Source organism: Dermacentor albipictus, chromosome 1, assembly GCF_038994185.2.
Source record: "Dermacentor albipictus isolate Rhodes 1998 colony chromosome 1, USDA_Dalb.pri_finalv2, whole genome shotgun sequence".
Lineage (NCBI taxonomy): Eukaryota > Metazoa > Arthropoda > Arachnida > Ixodida > Ixodidae > Dermacentor > Dermacentor albipictus.
The window spans coordinates 275,267,701-275,282,200 of record NC_091821.1 but is presented as its reverse complement, the minus strand read 5'-3'; the positions used below and the strand labels follow the sequence as shown (position 1 = coordinate 275,282,200).

The following is a 14,500-nucleotide window of genomic DNA, read 5'->3' as shown; positions in this document are numbered from 1 at the left end:
GCATAGGGGCGGAGTCACTGCGCCCTGTACTCATCGCGCCACAGCACGCGTTAGGGGCGTAGGAAGAGCACCAAGCTCTTAGATTTCTTTGAGACGGCACTATTTTAGGAAAGGGAACACATTTTGGCGTATGATGACGTGTTATGTAATTTTAAATAATTTCCGGGGTTTTACATTCCAAAACTGCCGTCTGATTATGAAGCACGCCGTTGTAGGGAGGGTGTGGCGGTGGAGGGGGGGAGAAGGGGGGGCGTCCATGGCGCTGTGGTTACAATATCGGGATTCGATGCTAGAGGTTTCTCTGAATCTGGCCGCCGGACAATTTTATTGATTTACTTATTTTAAGAACTGGCAGTTTCGCCTGAAACCATTGACACCGATTGCAAGCTTCAGCGTTGTGCTTGGCCTCCTCGCCCGGTGTTCAAGTATACACGGGTGTGACATCTCGGCCCGACGTGGCACTTAAGGGGCCCCCCTGAAACGCCGTTTTCGGGCCACCATATTTGCTCTGTATATTCTCGGCATGTCATAGAACACACAGCAAAAGGAATTATAGTAATTGACACACCCAAACCAAATTTGTCAGTCAGAGGAAATTCGAAATATAAACAAAATTGGAGTTACACCTCGACTCGAATTTTTGCAGCTTTAAAATGTACGTTTCACTCTCTCATGACGTACCATATGGTGCCACCCAATCAGCAACAGGGCATTCGCTGAAGTCGGCGCGGTTGCCGATTGCCCGCTCAGCCAGTCGATGGTGTTCACATGGCTCGGTGTAATGTCGAAGGCCACGGCATATTGCTTTTTCTGGTTACACAACAGCTTCCGCGAGGCCGCCATTGGCGCGACAAAGTAATCGGCCTGTGGTGCGTCCTTCCCATTATTGCGACCCCAGGCCGTGGCTCTGATATACTTAAAATCGTTGTAAAACGCAATGCCTTAGCTTTTTTTCGCAGTGCTGACAAATATCCTCCGAACGTGAATTTTACATTACATTTTCAACCAGTCATCATAGCTCATCATAGCTCATAGCTCGTCATCATCATAGCTCATCAAAGCAGCACTCTTTCACGTACGTGACGTCCTGTCCATCAAGTGCGCAAAATTGCCGAATCGATGCGATGCCGCCGGTGCCGCGCAACAAACTTTGCCTGGCGCGTTAAAGCCCTTTAAACTTATGGCGCGTTGCATGAAGGCGACTCCAGCTGGACAGAAGTGTGGAGCATATGTGGAACATACTTTCTGCCGCAGGCTTCACGAGTACGTGCTCTTTTTCAGTGATAGCAACTGGTTAATAAACCCACACATTCTACCTGAAGGCATCGTGGGATCGTTCCCCACCTACGGCAAGTTGTTGTTTCATCCCATTTCATATAATTTATCATTTCTTTAACTGAATGAGAAAGAACAAGTAAGTTCCCCTATGTTGTCCTGGGTTTCATTGTTTGCTGGCTTCACATGATATGATTAATAAACATCGGCCCCCTCGGTTAACTCGTTTCTATATATATATATATATATATATATATATATATATATATATATATATATATATATATATATATATATATATATATATATATATGTTGAATTATGCGGTTTTACGTACCAAAACCACTTTCTGAATATGAGGCACGCCGTAGTGGAGGACTCCGGAAATTTCAACCACCTGGGGTTCTTTAACGTGCACCTAAATATAAGTACACGGGTGTTTTCGCATTTCGCCCCCATCGAAATGCGGCTGCCGTGGCCGGGATTCGATTCCGCGACCTCGTGCTCAGCAGCCTAACACCATAGCCACTGAGAAACCACGGTGGGTTATATATACAATTACATACACATATATTCTGAGGTTCATGTACAGGGTGGCCCTTTATGAAAGGGAACAAACGAGCGCGTGGCCTGTCCTCTGCGGAGGCTGCTCAGAGCGCCAGCAATAGGCAGCAAGGGGAAGCACGTCCACTTGTAGCGCCATCCATTGGCGGTCAGAATAACCAGACGCGGCCAATAGGCAAGCGGCTGTGGACTGCCTCCCACGCCAGGTGGATGCGCAACAGGCGGAGCCTGCAGCCAACGCAGCGTCTGCTGTTATCAAACCGCACTTAGTACGCTAACACATTGGAAACGTGGAAGGACCAACATTTGCCCGCCAGTTAATAGGCATTTCCAGCGTATTTTAATGTGTAATCATTCTTTGGCGAGTACCACAGCATGATCTGTCCGCCACGCGAAAAGTGTAATGACTTGTACCTGCCCCAAAATGCGTAATGTGCGACGTTACGACATTTAATCATTATAATAGTGTAAATGTAGATGATTGGTAGCTTTATAAGCGATGAGGAACAATGAAAAACAGTTTGATTAGAGAAAATAACAATACAGATACATAGGGTCCACAGAAAATGCATGGGGAAGCCTATAGTCGGGGTGGGCCAACTTGAAATTTGGGTGTAGGCCAACGTAACTTTGGGAGTTGTCCAATTTAAATTTCGGGATGCGCCATGGGCCAACTTGAAATTTGGGGGTGGGCCAGCTTAAATCTGGTAGTGGGCCAAGTTTAAATTTGGGGCTGGGTCAACATAAATTTGAGGGTGGGCCAATTTAAATTTCGGGGTGGATCAGCTCAAAATTTGGGACAACTTGAAGTTTTGGTGGTGGGACAACTTGGAATTTTGGTGGTGGGCCAAGTTGAAATTTGGGGGTGGGCCAATTTAAATTTCGGGTTGGGCCAGCTTAAAATTTGAGGTGGGACAACTTGAAATTTTGGTGGTGGGCCAACTTGGAGTTTGGAGAAATTCGGAGGTGGGCCAACTTGTAGTTTGAGCGTGGAGTTTGGTAGTGGGGCAAGTTGAAATTTGCGGGTGGGCCAACTTAAATTTGGGGGTAGGCTTATGCACACTTTGACAACTCCAGTAGAGTTTCTGCGTACTTTTTTGCAGTACGGAGCCCTGGCTACCCACTCCCCGGCTGGCTGCCCAAGACACTATACGGACCAAGTTGCTCGTACCTTCGCCGACTCGGCAGCAGGACGCCGCGCGCCAAGCAAACCTGCATCACGGTCGCAAATCGCGCGCCTTCGGCTACAGCGGACCGTGCGTTGACGAAGCAAACGTGTAACTGCTTCTGTGAAGACAGGTTTCAGTTTCGTATTCGAGTACGGTGAAGCGCGAAAGACGGGACAACGCGAGGCGAAACAGACAAGACAAGCGCTTATCCTGTCTGTCTCGCATTGTCCCGTCTTTGGTGCTTCACCGTACTCGAATATGCATCATCGGCTGGCCCAAAATCCCACTCCTCTGAAATTCACTTTCGTATTCTACCGATTCCTGGGAAAGAGAGATCAACCATATATATATATATATAGTTGAATACGTAGCGGTGCGCGCGGGTCTCCTCTTCTTTCTTGAGTGCCATTTTCGTCGCGCTTCTTCTCATCGTGCTTACAGCGTGCGCCAACTAGCCAATTTCCCATTCTTTTAAGTGTGCCACCATATCCGGACGTCCAGTGTGCTTCGAGAGGCCCACGCGCAGCGTGCTTGTTCAGGCCTCTCAGTATCACCGTTCATGTACAGCTCGGCATGAAGTTATGAAGCATTTCAGATTTAATTGGGCTTTTCATTACGATGCACACGAGTCTTCCAAACAATGTTGATTATAAGTTGTAGTTGGCATTATTGCAAATACGTCTTGACAATTTCCAGCAGCATTTCAGCCTCAAATACTCCCAAAAAGAAACCTCATACTTGAAATTCATTTCAAAGCGTCATACGGCAGTTTATACACATCGTGAGCTCCATAAAACACTAATTCGTATAACTGACTCCTTGCAGCGCTGCTAAATCTACGAGCCTTATCAGCCAATCAGGGAAGCGAATGCAAAGCCACCCAGTTACCTTCCACGGCGTGTCGCTCGGCGTCGAACTCTGCGTCGAACGGACTCCTTCCTTCCGCGGGAAAGAATAAAGGGCGCTTGCTCCTCAAATTGCGTCATTTCGTATCATTCATTGCGCGGCAGTGAATGTATACGGCTGTGTATGTAGTTGCAAAGCGTTATACATATAGTTGCACATTGTCCACTGACTCTGCCAATACAGGGCGTGAACACAAGCACGGTTCTTTTCTTTCTTTCTTTCTTTCTTTCTTTCTTTCTTTCTTTCTTTGCGTGAAACGTCTTTAAAATCCTTAAAAGGAAAGGAGGGGGGGGGGGAGATTTTTCTAAAATCTCCCCCACGCGAGAGCGAGAGCAAGTAGAAAAATAAGTGACAATAACATTACGAAGTTCCAGGAGCTTGTAACTAACGCCGATAGGAGTGTAATAGAGAGAGAACAAAATGTTGACCAGGCTTACAGTAAGTTCATAGCACTATTTAAAGAAATTTACGACATTTGTTTCCCACTAGAAATGCGCAAAACGCACCGAAAAATTAGAAAGCCTTGGGTCTCCTACGAACTATATAAAGAAATTGAACGCCGTAAAAAGTTATTTGAAACATTCATTAGATCGGAAGATCCACACGTCCTGCAAGCCTACAAGCAGCTTCGAAATAAAACAAACTCTAAAATGAAGAAGGCTAAACGCGAGTACTATCAGAATAAGTTTACTGCGGCTGCAAACGATCCTTCACTGCTTTGGAGAACATTTCGAGAATTAATGACGGGCAACAAAGCGAACTGTCCTAAGTCAATAGTTATCGACGGGATAACATTTTCAAAGAAATGCCTAGCCAACAAATTTAACTCGCATTTCCAGGTTTCTGCTGCGAAGTGTAGCGATGCTGCTGTAGGCCGATGTGAAGCATACAATAGATGTTCTGATATGCCCACTATATTCCTGTATCCAACAAGCGCAGCCGAGATAACAGACGTCAGATCTACACTAAAGAATAACTGTGCATGCTGAGCGGCCGAAATAAGTACAAAGCCTATAAAGAGCGTAGCGCAAGTAATATGTCACCCGCTTTCGCATATCTGCAACTTCGTCTTATCGACTGGTGAATTTCCCGCGCTCATGAAAATTTCGAGCGTTGTGGCACTGCATAAGCGGGGTGCGTTAGATAACCTCAATAATTTCAGACCCATCTCAGTTCTTGCTATCTTTTCTAAAATCCCTGAACGCATTTTAAATAAAAGAATAGTTTGGCACTTGACAAAAAACAAAGCAATAGTACCAGCACAATTCGGGTTTCATAAACAAAAGTCTACCGAGCAAGACCTTTTGCATGCGAAAGACTACTTAATTAAGAACTTTGAAAAACAGAGTTACACTATTGGAGTGTTTTTGGATTTCCGAAAGGCTTTTGACTCTATTAATCACGATATTTTGCTCCGAAAGTTACCCTGGTATGGCATAAGAGGTGTAGCATATACTTTAATTAAGAACTATCTCAACTCCCGTAAGCAGTTTGTTTGCCTAAAAGATTCTAAGTCCCAACTTCTTGATTTAAACTGCGGTGTTCCTCAGGGCTCAATCCTAGGCCCAACTTTGTTTCTTCTCTATATCAATGATAATGTTAACATCCCAGACACACCGTGCATAACTTTGTATGCAGATGACACCAGCGCTTTCTTCTCTGATCATAACATTCAAGAAACATTTAACGCAGCCAATAGATGGATGGGGGATGTCAACTGTTGGCTAAATTCAAATAAAATACAACTGAACTGCGAAAAAACAAAGCACGTCATATTTAGACCTAAAGGAAAGCAGCTGATGGGTCACTACGAGTTAAATGTTGGAGGGCGCATTATAGAAAATACGAAGTGCGTAAAATTTTTAGGCGTATGGTTTAACGAAAACCTGTATTGGTCCATTCATGTGGAGACCCTCAGAGCCGACATTCGTAGAGCGACGGGAATGATTAACATGTTAAAGCATCATATTCCAATGAATTTAAAGAAACAGCTATATTACACACTAATACACTCTCGTCTACACTATTCCCTTCTCGTCTGGGGAACTACTACCAAAACTAACCTTATGTCACTATATAGGCTGCAAAAAAAGAGCCGTAAGGGCAGTTTATAACCTACCTGTTCTTGCAAACACTAAACCGTTTTTTGATAAGCTTGGCATACTCCATATAGACCACCTATTTTTGCATAAACTATCGCTCGAGGCGTTCCGTCTCCGTCAAGCTGATCACATACAGTTTAATCAGACCTTCGCCACCAAAGAAACTCCATATAATCTCAGACATTACCCAATCTCTATACCGCTTACTCGCACGAACTACGGGAAACAGGCACTACACTTTCAGATATCAACCTTACTAAACAATAACCCCACAATCCTGGAACAATGACAAACCTCGAAATCAAGCTTGAGGTTCAAGAAATCTGTTAAAACGTATTTTCTTCACTGCTTTATTGTATAACTTCCTTACGTACCACAATGTTATTGTTTTGTTTTCCTTTTTCACATGTTCTGATTGAGATTCGAATTGTTCATCGTTTTTGATATGTTATCATAGTCCGAAAATTGTAACACTTGTTGTGCTGTTGTTTGCTTCAGAGTGTCAACATGCTTTGGCTGCTGCAGCCTTTGTCAGGCAAGAATACTGCCTTTTGCTGCAGCACCTGCGACAGCTGTATGTCTCAAACAACAAATAAATGAAATGACATGAAAAATCACATGTAATAATAACGTGTTATACTACTATCTCTTATATCACTGGAACCTTACTACCAATGTGCTTTACTCTGATATCATTGGGTACAGGAAACAATCGATCATGCATGTGTCGCGTGCACAAATGGCGCTATTGTCGCACCACGCATGGCGCAATCAGAGCTCAATTTAGCCTTTCCCTCGGCGTTCAGAGGCATATAGCTCGGTAATACGTTTGTCGATTCGAGTGGGAGGAGTCCCGCTTGACAGAGATTACCCTACCACAGTAGGCATAAGCAATCAAGCTGAAACCAGTGGTCATCAGGCGTTAAACCAGTGCTACAAATGTGCAATTTTTTTGCAGACATTTCACCTTTTTTTTTTATGGCGCGCCCACGTCCGACACGCTGGGTCCAGAACTGGCGTGAAGAGACTCGGACAGGAAGACGCAGGTTTGCCGATTCGCGACCACCACCTATGACCCTGCCGGGCCCAGTACGATTAGAGAGCGAGCAAGATTGGAAGGTTAGACCGTAGGACCCTAGCTGTATCGTAAGCATGCAAGCATTCTAATGCGTGAATAAATGTCATACGCTTTACTTTGGTATCGCTGTGTGTAGAGCAGAGAAGCCATTACTCGATCTTGCAGCTTTGGCGTGCGCAGATGCGCCGTCGTCGCGTCACGCATGACGCAATCGGAGCTAAATTAAGGATCGCACGCCATGCTCAGAGAGCCACAGCTCGGCAGTACATTTGTCCATTCGAGCAGGAATGGTCGCGTTTGAGAAAGCTCGTTATGTCATAGTAGGTATAATTTGTCAAGCTCGTACTCGTGCTCACCAAGTCCTACAAGCGTGCAATTTGTGATGCATCATGTAACCGCGCAAACGACAACGGACGAGGAAGGAAACACACCGGACAGACAGGGTAATGTGCAATTTGTCGCAGAAATTTGATAGTCGTTCGGCTATGCACCCCCTCCGTTCGACCCTTATACAGCGCAGAAATGGTGCGAAGGAGGCTCGGGCAGCAAGGCAAATGGTTAATCAGCCCCTTTGACCGAAGGTGTCCGTCTCGGGAGCGCGAACGCAGAAGCTCCAACCATCTACGAATTCGGCGGGCTCGAGCAGAGCAGGGCAGTGTCGGGCGCCGCCGGGGGATCGTTTCCTACCATAGTGCCCAGACACCCATTGAAAAACAGACGGACCCACCACGAAGAGAGAGCAAGCACGACTACAAAATTAGACAGTAACACCCCACTAGCTGTAATACATAGGTTAGGCATGTATGCTTTGTGATGCGTGAATAAATGTAACCTGTGTATTTGGTTACGTGCTTTCTTAACTCTAGTACTTATACACTCTCTGGAACCCACACAAAACATTTCACATGTCCCGCTGCGTCTGCGTCTCGGATACACCTACCCGACTTCTTTTTTTACTTTCAATAGGTCACAAGAAATGTGATGCGCGAGTCATTCAGTTCGAGCATCAGCTCGCACCACCACTTTTTGTCATTTTTTTTTCTCTCTCTGTCTATGCGTGCGTGCGTGCGTGCGTGCGTGTGTGTGTGTGTGTGTGTGTGTGTGTGTGTGTGTGTGTGTGTGTTTGTGTGTGTGTGTTTGTGTGTTTGTGTGTGTGTGTGTCATGCGCTCTCAAAGCATATGCTATGCTGATAACCACTCACCGACTCACTGAAAGTTCATCGTTTCCCACCTCGTACCCCGTGTAAATGGCATCAAATCCGCGCCCATAATTTACTCAAGTGCTGATAAAACTTCAGCAGCGCCACTGAAATGGCGCTCTGACATTTTTGATAAGCAACGTTCGGGTTGCTTAAAACAGTGGGTTTCTGCTCCTTCGTTTAGTTTTATTCTTGTTGTCACCGTTGTGCGTATAGTTCACTCGCCGAGATGCTCCGAAGCGCACGAGCCGAAGCGCGTTGGCTCGGGAGAAGAGAGAGAAAAAAAAAACAAGTTGCGCGTAAACGAGCGCATTCCAGCCGGGCAAGCGCCATCCGCAACCGCCGGCGCGCAGAAGTGCGCTGCGGCGATAATGGCGGCAGCGCACAGAAGCCGAGATGCCTGCTCTCGCAACCACGAGAACAAAATTCACCGAGGCGGCGACGCTGTCTGGGCCGTTCCCCTGTTTCAGCTCGTTATCTGTCGGGACGCTTGCACGCGCAAGGAAGGCCCCTCGCGCGGCCGCGTTGCGAGCCCCGTGTCCCCGGAGACCGAAGGAGCCGCTCGGCCGGGAGCAATCGCGGAAAGATCGGGGGTGGGAAGCAGCGGGGGTGGGGCCATGCGTCTGTCATCCGCGGCCTAGATTTAATACGTCTAGTGGGAGACTTTATCGTGTCGTCGTAGGGAAAGCCGTCCCCCAGCGTCATGGGGAGGACTCCTGAGCTGCTCCTGGCGGCGGGACTCAATTACGGGCCCTCCACGACCCTCGCCACTGCTTTTGTTCTCTTGGAAACATACGTCCCGCTGCGCGACACAAAGCGCGTGTCGCGTGCAGGATGCGGCGCGTCTTCAAATAACTGCTCGCTTCTGCCAGTCGGAAATAAACTCACCCACCGCGGCTTCTTTGCTATTTTAATCATGTAGCGGGTGCGTGAGGGACGGCGCGAGTGCGTCGGTAGGCGTCTTCATTTCGCCGTCCCGAGCTCGCACCTGGTGGGGAGTGTTGCAAGTTGCAGACATACCTAGCCTGCAAATATCCGGCGATTCACTCGCCCGAGTGCCAATTGTAATACGGTGCTGAGCAGTGAGCCAACATAAAAGCTAAGTGAGCACGAACCAAGTATGTGTCAAATGCGCATAAGGAGACCTCTGGAACATGAGCGGCAGAGGAGGTAGCGAGCGTTCACACAGGTCCCCCGTTTACGACTTGGAGTGCGCGCCACGGATTACGACTCTACCGAGCGCCATGGCCCAACGAGTGTGCGCTGGGGTTACATGGCAATGGGTGGAGGCGTAATTGTGCCATGCCTTGACCGTAGGACCATGAACTTTGCTTGAGACAGCAGTGGACGAACTAAAAAGCCCGTCTATATTTAAAGAAGGGGTACACACTCTAAGAAAAGTTTACACCCTTTGGAGTGCCCCTTCTGCCACACAACGATAATCGTCATCTGCCTTGAAGCGTTTCCTTTCTCGAAAACGCCGCGCCCGCTACTTCCCTGTCGGGAATGGTATCATGCTGATAACGCGCATGCCGTTCGTTACTGGAAAGTACCGGGCTCGCAGCGTTAAAGAAAGGAAACGCATCAAGGCAGATGACGATTATCGTCGTGTGGCAGAAGGGGCACTCCAAAGGGTGTAAACTTTTCTTAGAGTGTGTAGGGTCTGCACAATGTGAGCATCGTGAAATAAACAAGTTCCATCAATCCCAGTCGCTCCTCTCATCATTGACATACTAGAGCCAGCTTTCTCAGTGGCAGTCTACACAAGAAAAAGGGTCTTCCGGACATGCGCACGGACTCCGAGATCGGACAGCGCACGGTGTCGCTCGCGTCGCGCAATCTCGGAGGCAGTGCTTACGGAAGTGCTGCGCCTTCTCCATTTTAGCGGCTGCGCTGGGGTCCGTTCTCGTTTAAAGGCCAACTGCGATGAAACTTCGCAGTGCGCAAAAGCGTAGTTTAAGACAGTGTAGATATAGTGAAGCCTCCGTGCTAAACTTCACGCTTCGAAAACGAGCTGGAGCATCACGAAAACATCAAATAATTATCCGTTTTTAAAACTGAAAAAAAAAACACCGCCATTACCACTCGCCGTAAGTGACGCATGACCTAGTGCGCAAGGCTCCTGGCCATAACCTCAGAGATATAGGCAGCGCGCGCTGATATATCTTAGAGGCACTGTGCTGGGACTCATGTTGCAGCGACAACCACCAGTAGCGCGATCGGAGATCTTTGTTCGATATGAGTTCTGTTCGGTTGCTGCAACGTCACAAAGTGGCAGTATGCAACATTTCTGAGAATGGGGCGGAGATAGCAGCCAGTCGGTAAGCGGTGAGCTCCCCGGAAGTTTACTTCCCTCGTTTGTCGTCTCCTTGCAGACAGCATACTACAGAACGAAATGTTTCTCGCCTTCCAATGAATGAAGTCCTTATCTAAAAAATGTATTTTTTTTTACTTCTCAAGCTTAAACACGTTTTCAAATAGTAGTACGTGCGAGTACTACAATTTATAACCATTAGTTTCTCTGCGTCGTCCCTAGGTGGTGTTGCACACAGCGAGGAGAAAAAAGAAACGACGGGAACAGCGGCGAACTTTTCAAGAGGCAGCAACAACATTCCAGTAACTTGCTGGCACCGATGATGGGGTCGATTTCGCTGTACAACCAACGCACTATATGTTTCGAGAGACGAAAGCGACGCCAGCGCAACAACCCAAGTTCCCAACGTAAGCGCCATTTTTCTCGAATTAAACTATGGATTAGATCCGAACGTGCTATTCAGCTGCCGAAGCCGCCGTTTCGATCCAATCCAACTTACCAGACGCACCATGCGAAGCCGGTCTCGAAGCGAGCGATGATCGCTCCAAACTTCCCAACTCCCGTCGCGTTCGGCGCCTAGCAGACGACGTGCTCGGTGGCAAGATGATTGACAGGAGCGTGTCGTCATTTTGACGTCACCAAAAACGTGGCCGCGCCCCGCGGCTGGCGACTTCGGCGCGGAGTAGGCCAGTCGCGCGCGCCGGTAACCGAACGAACGCGCCGAAAAACGACCTCCGATCGCACCCCAGGTGCTCGCTTCGTCTATTACGTGCTGTTTCAAGGCTGCTAACAAGAAAACCAAAATTACCAGCCCTGCGGTTTTGCCAAGATAGCTTCGGTAGTATATACTACTCCTTTAATAACAAATTCAGACAAGGTAAAATTTCGTTGGAGTTGGTCTTTAATGTCACTGGAGCTGAACTGTCGATTAGTGTCCGTGCATATACAGAGATACTAATCACGATCGAGTCGAAGAAGAGCGCAGAGTCAAGGGTCGTTTGTGAAACCTGGTGGCTCGGTAACAAGGAACGCCTCCGCAGCTACGAGAGGCACTGTGGGCTGAAACAGAATATACAGGAAATGTGACGGCAGCGCATTCCCGGCTCATAAGACAGTTTTAGCAGAGCGTTTGCTTGCGCTCCGCTCCGCACACGTTTCACGCGCACCGGTGGCGGCATAGAATGCATTTATTTCGCTTATCTAACAAGCGCGGCTCCCAGAGACGTCACTGACGTGCTCTAAGCTTGGCAGTAAAACGATTACGATAGCAACTACACGCTCCCTGACGCACCGCTAAATCAGGATCCTAGCGGAACGCGGTCAGCGTCCCACGTTCCGCTGCCGCTATGTGTGCTGTGCGCACGCGCGTCAGAGTTCCCGGTAGCGTTTTGCTGAGCGGCTGCGTGCCAATTGTTGCGATAGGCCGGTCTGAGCGGAGCGAACCGTAAACGCTCTGCTAAAACTCTCTATATTCCAGGTCTCTCCACTTCCTCCAGACAGACAGATACAATGCGGGAAAGGCACGTACACGCATAAAACTTCGCTTTAAACGTAAGACACTGCAATTATCGATAGCATTTCGACAGGTGCTTTCTGGGACTGTGCCTCGTCACTCCGACCTGATAATCAGCAGGAAGAGCAGCGTGCTTAGGAAGGAAGCCTGACGAACGACAATTAACGTTTTGGCGTGGGTGACCTCTCACCTGCTCCATTGCCGTTCCTCGTCACATAGTGTTAATTGGCCAGTAAACGCTCACACGTTATTAAAACAACTAGGATGGTGCACTTTATTGACGCATTTGGTGCTAGAGTGTTGCGGCCGCTTTCGATTTCATGTGGTCACCAAGTTCTGCGAGCCATGCTTCCGTGCTGACGCGTTAAACTGACACCCCCTAGGTATGTTTCAGGCCTACCCGTCGCATGACATGACTGTGGTTTGCAATGAAAATCCTGCGATACAAAAACACGCACCCGCCAAGCGTCGTGACGCCACGGTGCGGGGCGCACAAGAGTTGCCTCGCAGGTGTTTGTTAAACACGGCACACTTTAGCGCCATGCATTACATAGTTGCGTTGTTACTCAGTAATCGCTATTGCAGGAAGGAGGATTGATGTATCCGAAGACGTTGAGCTCGTGGAGGCAGGCTACCACCATAAAGGTCAGGTACCAGCCCATCAGGATGGCGCCGTAGGTCTTGTTCATGCGCCATTTGTTCAAATGCGTCAGCAGCAGTAGAAACACAACAGTCGACAGCAGGCAGGCGGTCGAGTAGGCCAAACCTGCAAAGCGCCGGCATCATGCGTCAAAAACTACGCAAGATGCAACCATGGTTGCACGGGCGTGCAATTTCTCAGACTCGTTGTGTCGCGAGCAACGACTGTGGTAGTTGGTTTGCACGCAGGCGAGCTACACAGTCGAAGCTCAGCACTAAGTGCGACAATAGAACGAACCTGGAGGGGCGGGCGACAATTACAGGGTGTCTACCAAGTTAACATTTCCAAATTCCCTGATTTTTCCAGGTTTTCCCTGAGCACCTTTGCAAAATTCCCTGAATGAGACAGAACTTTGTTTTATGTCAAAACAGGCTGACACCATGTTGCCCGATGCTGTCACTTTCTAGTAAGCATGTTGACACAAAAAAAAAACGACAATCCAATTTGAATAGCATGAAGTAATATCTATTTTATTTAAAAACAAGACAGCAGGAAGGTGTTAGTAAAATGCACAGGGAAAGAAATGGTAAAATCCATTCCAAATTGAGTCGAACATATTCAAATACGAATGAAAAGGAGATGCATACATAAGCAAATATTTTTGAATACGAGCTATTTCTATCAACTTATAGCAAGTTCATCGGTATGAGGCCTGAACTTTGTGACAACTAAAATTTTCTCTCAGCAGCTGGGAAGTCAACCTCAACTGTCCTGACATATTCTCAGCCCGTACTCAATATTTCAGTGTTCGGTTTCACTGCTTTAAAGAGTTTATTTTGGTTTGGACGAGGGACACCTGCATCTCGGTGTCAGCCAACACTATTTTTTAAGCTCAAGCTCCTTCTAAGAGGCGGCGGCACGCTTCCTTTCCCGGTAATTTCTCAGTGCGTCAGTCCTTTCGGTTCTCATCCTCCTTCTGCCACCCTTTCACCCCATGGATCATTTGAAGCATCCTCTTGGTCAGTTGTACAGTCAACGTCCCATTTTTCGGACTCGCTAGGAGCCGCCAAAACATCCAAAAAATCTGGCTGTCCGAAAAAAAAAATGAATGCATGTCTTTAACTGCCCTTAAGGGCTAAAATTGCCACAAGCACGTCCAAAAAAAGCTTTTAAATCCTGTCAGTACACTTATTAGGCATATCGGTGCTCACACTTTGACATGAGACGGGGGTGCACGCGTATACAATTAAGGAATACATACTGTGTCCCATGACAATTGCCCCTTCACACGCTTGTTATGCTTCACCGCCAACACTACTCTACTGAGGCGAAACTAACCTTCGGTGACTGGCATTACGCAACGCGCTGTGCTTTGTGAGCTTCGAAGCCAATCGCGAAGATTATAAAGGCAGGGTCGGTGCCACTGCTGACAGTCGCAAATTCTTTCAATGAAAAACACGGCACCTCATGGCAAAAAGCTTAATAGCGAACGTAGAAGCAGCTAGGCTTAACGTTGCCGCGGTAGTGGCTACGGCTGCCAGCGGATCTGCGTGTGAGAGTGCCGGTTCGAGGCGGCGAGATAATCAAAATGGCGGCGGTGGTGGCTTGATTAATGCCATTTCAGACCTGCAGTTAGGGCAATATACATTGACTATATAGAGTACGTGGTGGTGCCGCAAAGTCGTGCGAATTATCGGGCGTCTGGAAAATGGGTCGTTAACTACTCTGGCAATACATCGT

At 47.7% G+C, this 14,500-nt stretch overlaps 1 protein-coding gene across 3 annotated transcripts in view; it reads right to left on the bottom strand.

Moving 5' to 3' along the window:
* Positions 1–11,529: 11,529 nt before the first annotated feature.
* The window catches only part of LOC135908777 (probable sodium/potassium/calcium exchanger CG1090), a 141,007-nt gene continuing 138,036 nt past the window's right edge, over positions 11,530–14,500 (bottom strand). For 2 of the 3 annotated variants that reach the window (XM_065440618.1, XM_065440619.1), the window contains exon 10: positions 11,530–12,886. In XM_065440618.1, the coding sequence (XP_065296690.1) occupies positions 12,687–12,886 (200 nt within the window). In that variant the 3' untranslated portion in view covers positions 11,530–12,686. The remainder of the gene's footprint in view (positions 12,887–14,500) is intronic. The other variant, XR_010566417.1, reaches the window with a different exon arrangement.